This window comes from Silurus meridionalis, chromosome 5, assembly GCF_014805685.1.
Source record: "Silurus meridionalis isolate SWU-2019-XX chromosome 5, ASM1480568v1, whole genome shotgun sequence".
Taxonomy (NCBI): Eukaryota; Metazoa; Chordata; class Actinopteri; order Siluriformes; family Siluridae; genus Silurus; species Silurus meridionalis.
In genome coordinates, this window is record NC_060888.1 from 13,039,027 (window position 1) to 13,057,197 (window position 18,171).

The 18,171-nt window shown below is 40.2% G+C and overlaps 1 protein-coding gene across 3 annotated transcripts in view; it reads right to left on the reverse strand.

Moving 5' to 3' along the window:
• The window catches only part of drp2 (dystrophin related protein 2), a 187,963-nt gene that overhangs the window by 26,328 nt on the left and 143,464 nt on the right, over positions 1-18,171 (reverse strand). For all 3 annotated transcript variants that reach the window (XM_046848814.1, XM_046848813.1, XM_046848815.1), the window contains 2 exons: positions 6,261-6,346; positions 2,607-2,764 (listed from right to left, as the gene is read on the reverse strand). In XM_046848814.1, coding sequence (XP_046704770.1) covers positions 2,607-2,764; positions 6,261-6,346 — 244 coding nt within the window. The remainder of the gene's footprint in view (positions 1-2,606; positions 2,765-6,260; positions 6,347-18,171) is intronic.

Below are 18,171 nucleotides of genomic sequence, written 5' to 3' on the forward strand. Positions count from 1 at the left end.
TGACACCCCAGACAAATATGTAAATAACAATTTGCTACTAAAATGAAGTTTATAGTTCATATAGTACCAGTTTGACCTGGGCCGCAATAATGCAGTCATGAGGTGTCATAAAACCCTGCAGTTGTTATACTCCCAATAACTGAGCATCAAAGATGCATTAAAAGTTTTATTTTCCCCAGAGCTGTATTTGAAGACTTGCAAAGAGCCACAATTAAATGCAATGTCTCCTCTACAGCCCAGATTTGGCACTATAGTATTGCTTTATTGTGTGTCTTTGTACGTGTGTGTGTGTGTGTGTGTGTGTGTGTGTGTGTGTGTGTGTGTGTGTGTAAGAGAGAGAGAGTGAAAGATTGGTTTGTGACTCCACATATTTTTAGAACCTTTAAAATTGTGAAGCACTGAAACAAATCTTTACAATCTGCCTTCTCTAGCAAAATATTGGTTCCAACCCAATAAGAGCCTTTCTATCTACTCCCCCCCACCCACACAGACACACACACAGACACACCCACACCCACCAAGATCTATGCTCCCAAGGCAAGCTCAGCTGTGCTGCTTTATCAATCAGGCTTTATTAACAGACTAGAAGAGAAATTGCCAGTTTGCAAATAAGTTTGGCACTGCATTAGTGTTTCATCAGCTAGGAAAATGCTAACATTGAACAAATGTGGAAATGAATAGATTTTAATTAAATGTGTGATATCAGAGTCATGCTTCTGAATAAGGAAGGATTTACTAAAGGTTTGACAACATGTCTAAAAATGATAACCCAATACAGAAAGTGTTGGCCCTTTGAAGCAAATGCATAATTAGTTTGTCTGTATAGCTAAACACAGTGGCATTCCAAGTTGTTATTATGGTTTCAGTTGGTGGCTACTTGTAAGGTGACAGATGAGCAGGAGTTTTTACACACACACACACACACACACACACACACACACACAAGTTTAGATGATTGCCACATTTGCACATCTGCATTCGCAAAAGTATTAGCGTGGAGGAACAAACAATCATCTGGCTTTTCAGAATAAACATAATATTTAAATGCGTGTCTAAAAATACAAATTTCGTCTGACTCGGTTTTAATGTTAGGCAAGCTTTGTTTTGAGGAAGAGTAGCCCAGTGTTGCTGCATTATTTCCTTAAATTATATTTATCTGGCCTCTGGGAAAGCATTGCCTGCCAGATTCTGAGCGATGTAAAAAGCAAATAAAGAGAGGTGAAAAAATGATTATAAGTAACTCAAAAGAAAGAAATTTTTTCTCTAAGACCTTTTCACATGAACCCTTTAAACAAAGGGGATATTGAGAATATTTTGGTTTTATTTTTATATCTTTTCCTCATGCTGTTTTCTTCTGGTACCTGATTCTTCTTTCGTTTTATTTTTGTACTTATGTCCTAAAAATATTCTATTGCTTTACTACACCACACATTTTTACCACATTGTGTGCTAACTAGATATCATATAATGAAAGTTTAGTCTGATAAAATTGCAGTTTAGGCAGTATTCACTGATAGGCTTGCAAACAAAACCAAAACATAAACCAAATATCAAATTTCAAGTCAGGCAAACAGCAAACTGACTACGTTGCTGTGCCGCTGATCTTTGCTCCGCTGGCGCTTCTTCTCATTACATCTGTCAGAAAGCCGGGGTGTCCATCACAAACCAGTCCCTAAGGGAGGCTCGTTCCATGCTTTTTTTTTTCCTTTCCCAACCTCCAAGGCATCGTGCCCAGTGGTAGTCTGCCTTATGTCCTGCTGTCTCTGTCGCTGGTACCCGACCTACCTCATGCTCCCGTTTAAGGACATTTGTGCCTGTCCAGCTGGTATTTGGAATTAATTTTGTTTTGGTTTCTGATTTTGGTTCTCCCTGCATTGCTCTGTCTGCATTCTCTCGGATCTAGGCCTGTTTTTCTGGCTCTAATTTTTGTGTCTGCCTGCATTGTTAGGGATTTTTGGGATAAGGACTGTAATATCGGTTTCTGCCTTTGTTTTGCCCAGCATTGTTATATTTGCTGGTTTATGGATAATGGACTATTTGTTTCAGATCTGGTTTAGTCTGCTGTTTTCTCCTGCACCTGAGCCCATAGGTTTTCAGACAGTTGCCTTTACTCTTTGTTTTTTTTTAACTCTTGCATCTTGGGTCCTTCTAGTCACTCCGCTGATATAGTAGATACATTTCATTATATTAAAAAACTTTTTAAACCAACTGCTAAGATGACTTTTGCAGTGTATTGCGTTCTATTCAATAGGCACCAAGGCATGAAGGTTATTTGCCAATGAACACATGGTGAGGAACAATGCATTTACAGCATTCCTTTATTCATCACTGCCTGGTCAGTGTTATGGTTGATTAAATTAGGCTATTTATATTTATTTATATAGTTTGATATGTTTTGTTTTTAAATCCCAATGCAGATATAGACATATAGAGCACCAAATAGATACACATGCTAATGTTGCACTGCATGCCTTCTGCCAACCTGCACAATCTAAAACCACAAATTAAAACAGCTTTGCATTATAAGAGGTAACATAGGGTACAGTAGGTTTACTAAAATCTTGTAGTGAGTAAAGTATCTTTTTAAACAGCTGCTTAAGACTCACCATGCGGAAGCAGCTACGAACACTGGGATCCACATTACTTCCCCCAAAGGCTGCCACCTCACCAAGCTGCCGAGGGATTTGAATGGCTTCATGCAGAAGCAGGCTAAGGTGTTTCTGATCCATTAGGCCATTTGACTCACATGCCTGTTTAAACAGGTCTAAACAAATACCAAAGTGGGATAGATACTTTTGTAGTGGTGGTATAAACAGACATTAACAATTACAGCACTATATGTACTACTATAAAATACTATAAATTACTATGTAATACAATATACAATAACTGCAAAAATATATAACAAAAAACATTGTGCACATTGTTAACAGATTGTTAACAGATAAATGTACAACATAGTAGATTATTACAAAACATTACAGCAAATATTTGCATTAACTTATTTTTCATTGCTAAACAAAATGATTTCATTTTTAATAGGCATGAAAAGTCTTTTAGATCATCTTTCTAGATCTCCCAGAACAATTCAGCCTACTCTCAACAGTTGTCGTATCCTTTTCCAAGTATAGCTCATGCTTAAACAGACGGCAGTCTCAAAAATGCTAGTGAGGCTGTTGATATCAGGTTGCTAGGGAGATTTGTATACTGAGCATTCTGCATTATGCTATTTTGCATCACTTTGCTGCTCAGCAGTGTTCCTATAAATAACTGCAGAAACCACCCATATACACAAACACTGTCATTATACAGTGAGGAAAATAAGTATTTGAACACCCTGCTATTTTGCAACTTCTCCCACTTAGAAATCATGGAGGGGTCTGCAATTGTCATCGTAGGTGCATGTCCACTGTGAGAGACATAATCTAAAAAAAAAATCCAGAAATCCGGTATATGATTTTTAAACTATTTATTTGTATGATACAGCTGCAAATAAGTATTTGAACACCTGTCTATCAGCTAGAATTCTGACCCTCAAAGACCTGTTAGTCTGCCTTTAAAATGTCCACCTCCACTACATTTATTATCCTAAATTAGATGCACCTGTTTGAGGTCGTTAGCCGCATAAAGACACCTGTCCACCCCATACAATCATTAAGAATCCAACTACTAACATGGCCAAGACCAAAGAGCTGTCCAAAGACACTAGAGACAAAATTGTGCACCTCCACAAGGCTGGAAAGGGCAACGGGGAAATTGGCAAGCAGCTTGGTGAAATAAGGTCCACTGTTGGCGCAATCATTAGAAAATGGAAGAAGCTAAACATGACTGTCAATCTCCCTCGGACTGGGGCTCCATGCAAGATCTCACCTTGTGGGGTCTCAATAATCCTAAGGAAGGTGAGAAATCAGCCCAGAACTACACGGGAGGAGCTGGTCAATGACCTGAAAAGAGCTGGGACCACCGTTTCCAAGGTTACTGTTGGTAATACACTAAGATTTCATGGTTTGAAATCATGCATGGCACGGAGGGTTCCCCTGCTTAAACCAGCACATGTCCAGGCATGTCTTAAGTTTGCCAATGACCATTTGGATGATCCAGAGGAGTCATGGGAGAAAGTCATGTGGTCAGATGAGACCAAAATAGAACTTTTGGGTCATAATTCCACTAAACGTGTTTGGAGGAAGAAGAATGATGAGTACCATCCCAAGAACACCATCCCTACTGTGAAGCATGGGGGTGGTAGCATCATGCTTTGGGTGTGTTTTTCTGCACATGGGACAGGGCGACTGCACTGTATTAAGGAGAGGATGACTGGGGCCATGTATTGCAAGATTTTGGGGAACAACCTCCTTCCCTCAGTTAGAGCATTGAAGATGGGTCGAGGCTGGGTCTTCCAACATGACAATGACCAAGCACACAGCCAGGATAACCAAGGAGTGGCTCTGTAAGAAGCATATCAAGGTTCTGGCGTGGCCTAGCCAGTCTCCAGACCTAAACCCAATAGAGAATCTTTGGAGGGAGCTCAAACTCCGTGTTTCTCAGCGACAGGCCAGAAACCTGACTGATCTAGAGAAGATCTGTGTGGAGGAGTGGGCCAAAATCCCTCCTGAAGTGTGTGCAAACCTGGTGAAAAACTACAGGAAACGTTTGACCTCTGTAATTGCAAACAAAGGCTACTGTACCAAATATTAACATTGACTTTCTCAGGTGTTCAAATACTTATTTGCAGCTGTATCATACAAATAAATAGTAAAAAAATCATACATTGTGATTTCTGGATTTTTTTTTTTTAGATTAAGCCTCTCACAGTGGACATGCACCTATGATGACAATTTTAGACCACTCCATGATTTCTAAGTGGGAGAACTTGCAAAATAGCAGGGTGTTCAAATACTTATTTTTCTTACTGTATGTGCACTTCTATTTACAACAGATGTGTTTCACCTTCTCTAATTGCCTAATGTACCTAAAATTTGGTTACAGCAGCTGAACAGTATTAACTAGCTTTATTGCACAGGACCTTAGAGATAATATTAAGGCCTTGTCCAACCATCATTTCATTTTTATTCTCATTAAGTAAATATCTTTACACAATAAAGACACTTCATGCAGACAGAAGACAGACAGATTTTTAATTCTGATTTAACTTATTGACTAATTATTCATTGTTATTAATGGAATTTGCTCATTTAGCCACAAGGATACAGGGACAAAACCAGGCACCAACATTGGGAAGAGTGGCCTGGGGCACAGGGGGGCAAATGACCATTTATTGCTATTGCCATTTTTTTTAAATGTACAGTACCAGTCAAACTTTTTTCTCCTTCAGTGGTTTGTCTTTATTTTTGTTAATTTCAACAATGTACATAATACATTAGGCATTCAAACTATAAAAGAACACATACAGAATTATGTAGAAATCAAAAATGTGAAAATAACTAGAATGTTTTATATCTTATATTTTATAAAGTGGCCACAATTTGCTTTGATGACAGCTTTGCTTCATTCTTCAGTCTCATGAGGTAGTCAGCTGGAATAGTTTTTCAACTATTTTGAGTAGTTGAGTGCTTGTTAATTTGAGTAAATTTATCCTCTGCAGCAGTAGCTCTTAATCTTCCTTTCCTGGGATAATCCTCATGAGAGCTGTTTCATCATAGTGTTTGATTGTTTTGGAGATTGCACTTGGGATACATTTAAAGTTCTTGAGATTTTTCGGATTGACTGACCTTCTTAAAGTATTGATGGACTGTCTTTTCTCTTTAATTAACTGAGGGTTTTTTTTTTGCCATAATATGGATTTGGACAGTAGTTGTAGTAGCACTAATAGGGATATTGACTATGAACTCACCCTTTCCTCTGCTCAAGACAACTAATGGTCTAAAGCACATTAAGAAGGCAAAACAATGTCACAAGTCTTCAGTATTAATCTACAATTCTGATAATTAAAATAATGTAATGTAAAAACACTGGAGAAGAGGGAGAAGGAAAAGTGTCTGGTACTGTACAAGATTTGGACACATTATCTATCTTAGACAGATTTAGACACATTATCTATCTTTGACAGTTGACAATGCTGCCCCTGACCTGCTCGGACAAAATTCTCTTGGAGATAGATGCTTATTTTTTTGCTAAAAATAAAAAGGATTTTGTTAGAAAAAAAACATTCTCACTGTATAATGAGGTTAGGGTTAGAGATGTGCATTTATGACAGTACAAAGAAAAAACTTGCGTGAGGGCAAAGGGAGATTTCTACTCACATCTGTATTTCTCCTTGATGTCTGCATTGCATAGGCTAACTATTCCCATCTTGACAGAGAGTACTCGCATCTTTCCATTTCGACCACTGGAGAGTGGGGCACAGGAGAAGATCTGTTTTTTTTTTATACATTGTATAATTGTTCATGGTGTGTAAAAGAGTGTGTGTTGCCACACAGCTTGCAGATGAACACAAAACCACTTTGGTGAGTAGTCCTGCTTTACAGTGTGCAGTGAAGGATGAGCAGCACACAATATAATAGCAGTTGCATTATAGCTTCTAGCAAAGACTGTAGCAATAATTTTTGTTATCCTGTATCTATTCCTGTATACATTTGGTGGAACTATTACTTTACTGGTGGTTATTTATTTTTACGAGGTTAACATAGTGGGACTCATGTTTATACAATACAGTTACATAGTTTTATTTGTATAGTGCTTGTACACTGTCCCAAATCAGACTTACAAAAAAAAAGAATAGGTTATGTAATGTATATAACACAAAGTTTGTATAAAATAAGATGCAGTATCTAACAAATTTGTGTAGCAGCTTGTTAGACTAAAGATATGTATGCTGTACTAACACAAACCACAGCAACACATAAATATATACTTGCAGGAATTCCTAAGTAGATTATGAGTTTTATATGGTTTTCAATTTTTCATACATCCCAAGAGTATCTCTAATAGCTACAATATTTCCACTTTGGGAAATGATGATGAACCAGAGGCTCCTCAAATTATAATATTTGTATTTGTTTTATGCATTGGATATTTCTTAAAACATAGCAGAACAAATATGCAACAAGTATGCTACAAAAATATGAGACAACAGTGACTTAACTAAGAACCCTCTACAATTGTTGAGAAAAAAAATGGTCAGAGAAGCTTTCAAGAGGCCTACAGTAAAATTTAAATTATTGCAGAAATTACTATTACTATTATTAGGATGACATTTTTGAAATAATAAAAAAACAAAACAACATCTAAGTCTGCCTTAAGTATGCAAAAATATATATGTATGATTTCCCAAAGCCACATGGAATTATGTATTATGGCCTGATATCAGCAAATGTGATTTTTTTTTTGGCCATAACACCAAAACATTTACACATGGGGGAAAAAATTTATGTAAATGTAATCTCTTTAGTGTATAGGTTGCAATTTCACAATACAGGTAACACCGGTTATGACAACATATTTTGGCTAATTTAACACTACAAAACCTGACATTTTAACAAGGGTGTGTTCACAACATTGTAATAAAGAACCCAGCCATTATGGTTGCACAAGCCAGTGCAATCTTAGTGCCGGTCTCAAGCCCGGATAAATGGGGAGGGCTGCGTTAGGAAGTGCATCCAGCGTAAAATGTGCCAAATCAGATATGCAAATCACAAACCTGAATTCCATACAGGATTGGTCGAGGCCTGGGTTACCAACGACCGCCACAGGTATTGTTAGCCAACAGGGTACCGGTGGAAATCGGGCTAATGTTGATCAAAGGAGAAGAGGCGGGAGATGTCTACAGAGATGGCAGGGAAAGGAGAAGTGTAGGAAAGTAGAGCTTAGGGTTGGTACTTTAAATGTTGGTACTATAAATGGTAAAGGGAGAGAGATAGCTTATATGATGGAGAGGAGAAAGGTAGATATGTTGTAGATTCAGGAATCCAAGTGGTAGGGAGTAAGGCCAAGAACATTGGAAGTGGGTTTAAACTGTTGTACTGTTGTGTGGATGGAAAGAGAAATGGTGTAGGGGTAATTCTGAAGGAAGAGTACAGTAAGAGTGTAGTGGAAGTTAAGAGAAATTTTCTGATAAGGTGATGTACGAGAAGCTGGAAATTGATGGGGTGATGATAAATGTCATCAGTGCTTATGCTCCACAAGTGGGTTGTGAGATGGAGGAGAAGGAAAAATTCTGGAGGAAGTTACATAAAGTGGAGTAGAGTGTACCTAGGAATAAAAGATTGCTGGTGATTGCTGCAGACTTCAATGGCCATGCTTGTGAAGGGAACAGAGGTGATGAGGAGGTGATGGGTAGGTATGGCTTTAAGGAGAGGAATGTGGTAGGGCAGATGGTGATAGACTTTGCTAAAAGGATGGAAATTGCAGTGGTAAATACTTATTTTAAGAAGAAGAAGGATCATAGGGTGACATAAAAGTGGAAGAAGGTGCATACAGGTGGACTGTATTCTATAGGAGATGCAACCTGAAAGAGATTGGAGACTGTAAGGTGTTGGCAGGGGACAGTGTAGCTAGACAGTATCAGATGGTGGTCTGATGTCTTTGGTGGTGAAGAAGATGAGGAACATACACATCCACATCCAAGATGGCGGTAGGCTAAAAGCTAACCCTAGCCGGCCTGCTCTACCATCTCTTCTGCTGGCAAATGTCTGCTCCCTGGATAATAAATTGGACTACATTAAAATCCAACAAGCTACTCGGCGTGAGTACAGACACTGCTGCGTCTTTGTGTACACTGAGACGTGGCTGAGCAACAGAGTTCCAGAAGCCGCCAGTCAGCTGGATGGGCTAGCTGTGTTTCGTGCCGACAGAAACACAGCTCTGTGCGGTAAGACTCGCGGTGGTGGTCTGTGTGTTTACATCAACACGGAAGTGTGTAAGAAGTCTGTCCTCGTTTCCACCTACTGCTCATCGCTGTTGGAGTTTAGGGTTGTGACATGTAGACCTTTTTATTTACCCCGGGAATTCACCACCGATATTGTGCTCGGTGTGTACATTCCAAATATCGCTAATGCTAAGGACTCAGCACTTAGCAGGCATTCAAGACACGCTTGAAAGCAGGTGAGAACCTGGCCAGCAGGATACATGTCTGCTCTCCAGGACTGCTTTCAATGCACTGACTGGGACATATTCAGGGAAGCTGCAACCAACAGCAATTTCATCAACTTGGAGGAGTACACGTCAACAGTGACCAGCTACATCGACAAGTGCATTGATGACGTGACCATCTCCAAGACCATCACTACACGCTCCAAACAGAAGCCACGGATGACTTCCAAGGTGCGTGCGTTGCTAAAATCAAGAGAGGGCCAAACTGTCCCGTGCCAGCAGAGAAGCGAAACATGCATACGCCAAGAGAATCCACTGCCACTTCCAGGACAGAGGAGACTGGTGGCACATGTGGAAGAGCATCCTGGTGATCACGAACTACAAGACATCACCTGCTTGTGACCATGATGCCTTCCTCCCAGATGTGCTGAATGACTTCTACGCCTGGTTCGAGGTGCAGAACAACATGGTGGCGAGGAAGACCATACCTTCACCCAGTGACCAGGTGCTCTATCTAACTGCAGCTGAACTGAGGAAAACTCTATTAGGAGTTAACCCACGAAAGTCTGCTGGACCAAACAACATTCCTGGCAGAGTGCTCAGGGAATGTGCAGAACAGCTAACGGATGTCTTTACTAACATCTTCAACACCTCCCTGAGCAGCACCATTGTTCCTATGTGCCTCAAGACGATGACCATTGTTCCTGTGCCGAAGAAGTCTACTGTCTCCTGCCTAAATGAGGCACATCAACACCCAGCTACCACCCTCACTGGACCCCATGCAGTTCACGTATCGTCCAAACCGCTCCACGGATGATGCCATCTCCACTACACTTCATCTGGCCCTCACAGCCCTGGACAACAAGGACTCATATGTGCGTATGCTGTTCATAGATTTCAGCTCAGCATTCAACACAATCATCCCTTAGCACCTGATTGAGAAGTTGAGCCTACTAGGCCTGAACACTGTAACTGTACAACACTGTAACTGGATCCTGGACTTCCTGACTGGGAGACCTCAGTCAGTCCAGATCGGAAACAGCATCTCCAGCACTACCACACTGAGCACTGGGGCACCTCAGGGCTGTGTGCTCAGTCCACTGCTGTTCACTATGCTGACTTACGACTGTGTAGCAATGCACAGCTCGAATCACATCATCAAGTTCGCCGATGACATGACCGGGAAGACACGATCAGCAAGAACGATGAGTCAGCATACAGAGAGGAGGTGCAACGGTTAACAGCCTAGTGTGGAGGGAACAACCTGTCTCATAACGTTGACAAAACGAAAGAGATCGTTGTTGACTTTAGAAGAGCACAGATCGACCATTTTCCGCTGAACATCGATGGATCCTCCGCGGAGATCATCAAGAGCACCCAATTCCTTGGTGTTTATTTGGTGGATAACCTCACCTGGTCATTCAACATTAGCTCCATCACCAAGAAAGCCCAGCAGTATCTCTACTTCCTGAGAAAGATATGGAAAGCTCATCTCCCTCCCCCCCATCCTGACCACGTTCTACAGAGGGACCATTGAGATCATCTTGAGCAGCTGCATCACTGCCTGTTTTGGGAACTGCACCGTTTTGGATCGCAAGACCCCACAGAGGATAGTGAGGACAGCTAAGAAGATCATCGGAGTCTTTTGCCCCTCTATCATGGACATTTACACCACACGATGCATCAGCAATGCCAACAGCATTGTGGACAATCCCACATACCCCTCACACACACTTTTCACCTTCCTGCCATCAGGGAAGCGGTTCCCAAGCATTTAGTTTGTCGCATCCAGACGTTGCAACAGTTTTTTTTTCCTCAAGCCATCAGTCTCCTCAATACACAGAACTGAACTGAAACTCACGCACACAAACACAACTGTGTGACTGATCTGTACAACCCGGATTTAAATACACAATCGTAATTACTTCACACATCCATGTCTTCAGCACCACTCATATTACATCACTTAATTACTACAAACTGTTTACATGCCGTTTTTGCACATCCTTTTTTTTTTGGATTGCTTCTATTGCTCTTTTGCACATCATTTTGTTTACATTTTTGTTAATTACAATGTTCACTTTATTCTTTTACACACCACAATGTACAGTACAATATACAACAGGTTTACTGGTGGTGCCATTTTGTGTTTTGTGTATTTGTCTTACACTGTCTTGTGTTGTCCTGCACTGTTCTGTATTGTCTTGCACTGTCTTGTTTTGTCTTTGCACTGTTTGCACTAGGAAATGACAATAAAAGCTTCTTGACTTAACTCTTGACTTGACTTGACTTGACTTGACTTGACTTGACTTGATTCGAGGAAGAGTGCAAGAACTGAAATAAACATAATATGGTGGAAAGTGAAGGAGGAAGACAGGGGGCTCAGTGCTATTGAAGAGATGCTGAATGCTTGGGCAACTACTGCAGACGTGATAAGGGAGACATCTATGATGGTACCTGGTGTGACATCTGGAAAGAGAAATGAAAACAAAAATACATGGTGGGGGAAATAGGAAATGTAGGAAAGAGGTTGGCAAAACAGAATTGGGATTGGCAGAGAGATGAAAAAAGTAGGCAGGAGTGCAAGGAGATGCGGCTACAGGTGAAGAGTGATGTGGCAAAAGCAAAGGCAAATGAGTTGTATGAGAAGTTGGACACTAAGGAAGGAGAAAAGTATTTGTATCAATTGGCAAGGCAGAGGGACCAAGCTGGGAAGGATGTGCTACAAGTAAGAGCAATAAAAGCATCACTGGCACCCAACTACCTGCCATTGAACACCCTTACCACTGCAGATGTCTGCACAGAGCTCATAACATCATCAAGAACTCTTCACATCCCAGTCACAAACTGTTTAACCTCCTTCCAATAAGAAGAAGATTCAGGAACATACGCACCAGAACCAGCAGGTTCAGGGACAGCTTTTTTCCATCCACCTTCTCACTTCTGAACTCTACACTACACCGTTAGATCACTGTATAAAACAATGTATATAATTTCTGTACAATTATAAATACAATGTACATATTACACATTGTAATTTTATACTCATCATTCTCTACATATATTGTACCTTACATATATCTGCACTATACCTTACTAATGACCTGTTTTTAGCTTCAGACCAAGGCTACATCTCTCTGTTAGTTTTACTAGATCTTAGTGCTGCATTCAACACTATAGATCATGATCTTCTCCTAGATTGCTTACAAAATTACATCGGCATTCAGGGACAGTCATTAAGCTGGTTTAATTCCTACCTTCTGTGCAATAAATGGAGAGCTATACAGTTTAATGCAAGTAAATTATGGGGTGCCACAAGGTTTAGTTCTAGGACCCCTGCTTTTCACAATATACATGCTTCCCTAGGCAAATATTATTAGAAGGCATGGGATCAGCCCTGGGAAGTTTTTCCTCGCCACCAGCCACATTGCTAATCAGGGACAAACGTACTTATAAAGAACATATAAATTTTTTATCAGCACGTTATCTGTGTAAAGCTGCTTTGAGACAATGTTCATTGTTAAAAGTTCATTGTGCTATACAAATAAAAATTTTATGAATTTTATTGAATTGAATCAGCTTCCACTGTTATGCTGATATTACCCAACTATATACACTGGCGATCAAAATTAGAGAACAATTTATAAATGTTATGCGAGAAACAGAGGCGGAAAGCCGAAGTCAAAGCAAACAGAGTTTATTTAGAAAAACGCGTATACTCACAGTAACTGGGAAGTAATCCGGTGGTGCGCGGTGAGAGCGCGGCCCACTAGTCCAGAACTGAATGAGAAGCAGTCGGTCTAATATTTGTTCAGGGAGCGCTTTGGAGAAGCGCGACTCTGAACAAACTCATGGGAGAATCGTGGAATGCACAGTCAAACCATAGATAATAACGGACAGGGAGTGAGGGTAAATGAGGGGTTTATGTATGGGTTGGTGATGAGCACATGACCGAGAGTCAGGTGCAATTCTGAAATAATGTCATCTTCACTGCTCAACAGTTGAAGAAGTTTTTGTCCTGTCTATACCATGCTACCAGAACACCTTTTCCACAAATTAAATAAGGCATTTAAAAAAAAAAAACATTATTTTGCAGAAAACACACTGATCAAAATTAGAGAACAACAAGGACTGTATAATGGAAAAAGATTACAACAAAATTTTCTGAAGGTTACAACAGTCAGCAATTAGTAGGAGTGTACAGGCCTCTGCTCTGAATGTTTTCAGCACATCTGCAGCCACAGGACAGCACTAGTCTCTCACACTGCTCTGGTGTGATTTTGGTCCACTCTTTTTCCAGTCTCCTCCACAGTTCGGTGACTGTAGTGGGTTTCTTGGCCATAACTTTGTCGCCAAGGATTTTCCAGAGGTTCTCTTTTGGGTTAAGATCAGGACTCTGGGCAGGCCATGTCATTCTTTCAATGCTTTACCCATTTTACTGTGTGACATGGAGCGTTGTCCTGCATGAACACTGCGGGCTGATTGGGTGATGAACGCAGGGAAGGAACCATATGTTGTTGAAGAAGGTTCTGATAAACATTTGCATTCACTCTGCCATGTAGCTGTATAAGAGGCCCAACTCCTGCTGCAGAAAACATGCCCCAAACCACGACACTTCCTCCTCCACTTTTCACTGACTCCTTTACACACTTTGGGTTCAGTCTTTCTCCAGTTTGTCGCCGAACATAATGTTTCCCATCGGACCCAAATAAATTAAACTTGATTTCATCACTGAAGTGAACTTTGGACCAGTTCTCCTCTGTCCACACAACATGCTCCTCAGCAAAGCTTAGTCTAGCCTTTTGATTCTTTCTGCTAATGAGAGGTTTGGTCACTGCAGAGTGGGTTTTCAGTCCAAATGCTCTTAAACGTCGAGACACTGTATAACGTGACAGATCCTTACCCTGTTCAGCGCTGAACTGGTGAGCAATTCCAGGTGCAGTGTGGAAACGATTGCCCATTGAGATCCTCCGCAGTATCCTGTCCTCTCTTATATTTGTCTTCAGTAGACGACCAGCCTTCTTGGCAGACTTGAATGAGTTTGTGATTTTGTAAAGATTCAATATTCTTGAAATCACAGATTTGGAATGACCAACTTGTCTTGCTATGGCTGATAGGGTCATCCCTTTGGCCTTCATCTGGACAACCTGTGGCCGAAGGCTTTAGAACGGCTCAACATCTTGCAGAGTCAGTGAAACTGGAAGTTAGTCTGCCAGTTAAATAGGGGTTGACAGATAATCAAGGAATTAGGCACCAGGTACCAGATTACCACCAATAACTGGGAGGTATCTGAAAGTGTTCTCTAATTTTGATCATTGTGTTTTCTGCAAAATAATGTTTTTTTTAAAATGCCTTAGTTATTTTGTGGAAAAGGTGTTCTGGTAGCATGGTATAGACAGGACAAAAACTCCTTCACCTGTTGAGCAGTGAAGATGACATTATTTCAGAATTGTTCAATTGTTTATGAATTGTTCTCTAATTTTGATCGCCAGTGTATCTCATTGAAACTAGACCATACATCTTAATTGGCTCAGATAACTGAGTGTGTCAGTCAAAGAATTAAAAGATTGGATGACTCATAACTTTCTATTATTAAATTCTGATAAGACAGAGATTTTGCTCATTGGTCCAAATCCCAAGACACAGAAGCTCCAGCATTTCAACCTGCATTTATAAGGATGTACTGTAACTACTAGTTCAACAGTTAAAGACCTGGGATTATTTTAGACAGCAACTTGTCTTTTAAAAATCATATCAGCCATAATTCAAAAACAGCTTTCTCCACCTTAGAAATATTGCTAAGATAAGAAACATGTTGTCTATATCTGATGCAGAGAAGCTTGTCCATACATTCATGACTATTGTAATGCATTACTAGGTGGATGTCCTGCATCGTTAATAAACAAGTTACAGTTAGGCCAGAATGCAGCAGTTCTCACAAAGTCCAGAAAATATGATCATATAACCCCAATCTTATCATCCCTACACTGGCTACCTGTTAAGCTCCAAATTGACTACAAACTACTGCTACTTACTTACAAAGCCCTAAATGGTTTTGCTCCCATGTATCTATCCAGTTTTCTAGCACGCTACAATCCGTTACGCTCCTGAAGATCTCAAAATTCCGGACTTTTAGTAGTTCCTAGAATAGCAAAGTCCACTTCCTGACAGTGTTCGGGGCTCAGACACACTCTTCCAATTTGAGTGCAGATTAAAAACTTATCTTTTTAGCGAATCCTACACATAACACACATCACAAATCATAATCTTGTGCTCCAGTACACCTGAATACATGCATATTATCAACTTGTTAATATCATGAACAGCAGCTACGCTAATTCCTCTCCACTGCTTCTCTTTTTTTACCCATCCTGAGCATCCTGAGGTTGCGCCACCCCCAGTCACGTCCCACCTCATGAAGATTGTGGACCTTTAAAGAAGTAGATGCCGACCCAGCAAACATCGCGAAACCATCTATAGACGTACCAGCACCAATTGGATCCCACTTCATGTGGAGTTTGGACATTGGACATTGGACCTCTTTGAGTATTTAAAGGCTCTGGCATGGAGAAGCTGGTGTTGGATCTATGATGATCGCAAATGTTGAGCTATTTTATGAGTTGCTCAGTAGCTTCTGGTTCCATAACCTCAAATGACTGTATAAGACTGCAGAAAGGACATTACTTATAATCTTTTATTCCAGTGCTCATGTTAGTTTTTTACTTTCCAGTGTTCTGTATTGCTTAAAATATTTATAATCACACTCTTGATAACACCCCAATGAGGATGAGTTCCCCTTTTGAGTCTGGTTCCTCTCAAGGTTTCTTCCTCATATCATCTAAGGGAGTTTTTCCTTGCCACAGTCATGGCTTGCTCATCAGGGATATACACATTGTTCACCTTAACTGTTAAATACTGTAAATCTGCTTTGAGACAATGTCTGTTGTGAAAAGCGCTATAGAAATAAACTTGACTTGACTGTACATTCTGTCTAATATTTCACATTCATGTATATATTAAGTGGACTTGTTAATTCAGCTTGCACATTTTTTTCAATGCCATAACCTTATATTCTTTACTTGTTGTTCCTTTACAACAGTGTCTGCATATTTTTCACTGCCATAAACTTATTTACTTGTACTTTTCAACAATGTCCACACAATGTCCACATTTTATATATATATATATATATATATATATATATATATATATATATATATATATATATATATATATATACAGTATAAACATACTGTACATATACTACATACATTTTTGCACTTCTGGTAGATGCTAAACTGCATTTCGTTGCTGTGTACCTGTACTATGCAATGACAATGAAGTTTCATCTATCTATCTATCTATCTATCTATCTATCTATCTATCTATCTATCTATCTATCTATCTATCTATCTATCTATCTATCTATCTATCTATCTAAAGGATGCAAAAGGAAGTGTGTTGACTAGTGAGGAGAGTGTGTTGAGTGAAGGTAGTATTTTGAGCAGCTGATGAATGAGGAAAATGAGGGAGAGAGAGAGAGAGAAGGTTGGATGAGGTGGAGATGGTGAAGCAGGAAGTGAATAGAATTAGTAAGGAGAAAGTGAGAATAGCTATTAAGAGGATGAAAAGTGGAAAGTCAGTTGGACCAGATGACATGAAGCATGGAGATGTTTAGATGAGATGGCAGTGGAGTTTTTAACAAGATTGTTTAACAAGATTCTGAAAGGTGAGAGGATGCCTGAGGAATGGAGAAGGGGTGTGCTGATACCAATTTCTGAGAATAAGGGGGCTGTGCAGACCTGCAGTTACGACAGGGAAATAAAGTTGATAAGTCACACCATGAGGTTATGGGAAAGAGTAGTAGAAGCCAGGCTAAGAGAAGAGGTGACCATCTGTGAGCAACAGTATGGTTTCATGCTGAGGAAGAGCACTACATATGCAATATTTGCTTTGAGAATGTTGATGAAGAAGTATAGAGAACGTTAGAAGGAGTTGCATTGTGTGTTTGTGAATTTAGACAACAGGGTGCTGAGAGAGGAGTTGTGGTATTGTATGATGAAGTCAGGTGTGACAGAGAAGTATGAGTAGGATTGCATCAAGGATTCGCTCTGAGCCCTTTCCTGTTTGCAGTGGTGATGGACAGGTTGACGGATGAGGTCAGACAGGAGTCTCCATGGACTATGATGTTTGTGGATGATATTGTGATTTGTGGTCAGAGTAGGGAGTAGGTTGCGAAGAGCCTGGAGAGGTGGAGGTACATGCTGGACTGAAGGGGAATGAAAGTTAGTAGAAGTAAGACAGAGTACATGTGTGTTAATGAGAGGGAGGGCAGTGGAGTGGTTGAATGGAGAAGAGGTGGTAAAGGTGGAGAAGTTTAAGTATCTGGGGTCAACTGTGCAAAATAATGAAGAGTGTGATAGAGAAGTAAAGAAAAGAGTTTATAGGCCTGTGGTAAGACCTGCTAAGGCTAAAAGACAGAAGGTGGAGCTGGAGGTGGCAGATGCTGAATTTTTTTTTAATTGGGAGTGACAAGGATGGACAGGATTAGAAATTAGTTTATTAGAGGGCCTGGGCATGTAGGACATTTTGGAGACAAGGTGAGGGACTTTAGATTGAGCTAGTTTGGACATGTGCAGAGGAGGGACATGGGGTATATCAGTAGGAGAATGCTGAGTAACAAGGAGCCAGGAAGGAGGAAAATAGAAAAACCAAGGAGGAGGTTTATGGATGTGGTGAGGGAAGACATGCAGGAAGTTGCTTTGAAAGAGGCGGATGTAGAGGACAGGGTAGAGTGGAGACAGATAATCCACTGTGGCAGATCATCATCTTTCGGGGGAGCAGCCAAAAGAAGAAGAAGAATTTATTTTTGTGATAAAAGCATTCTATATAGAATATTATATCCTTTATAGAACATAAATGAAGTAAAAAAAATCTAGTGTTAATTTCCCCAAAATGTGCTCACTTTTGGGGCACCCTGGAGAAATAGGCTACCACACAGGAAGACACCTTCTGGCTCCAAAAGCTACAGTAGCAACATACTTCAAACTAACTAAAATGTGCAACATCATTTTACCGTAAAGAAAAATAATAATCTGAAATAATCTCGTTTTTTCAATTGAG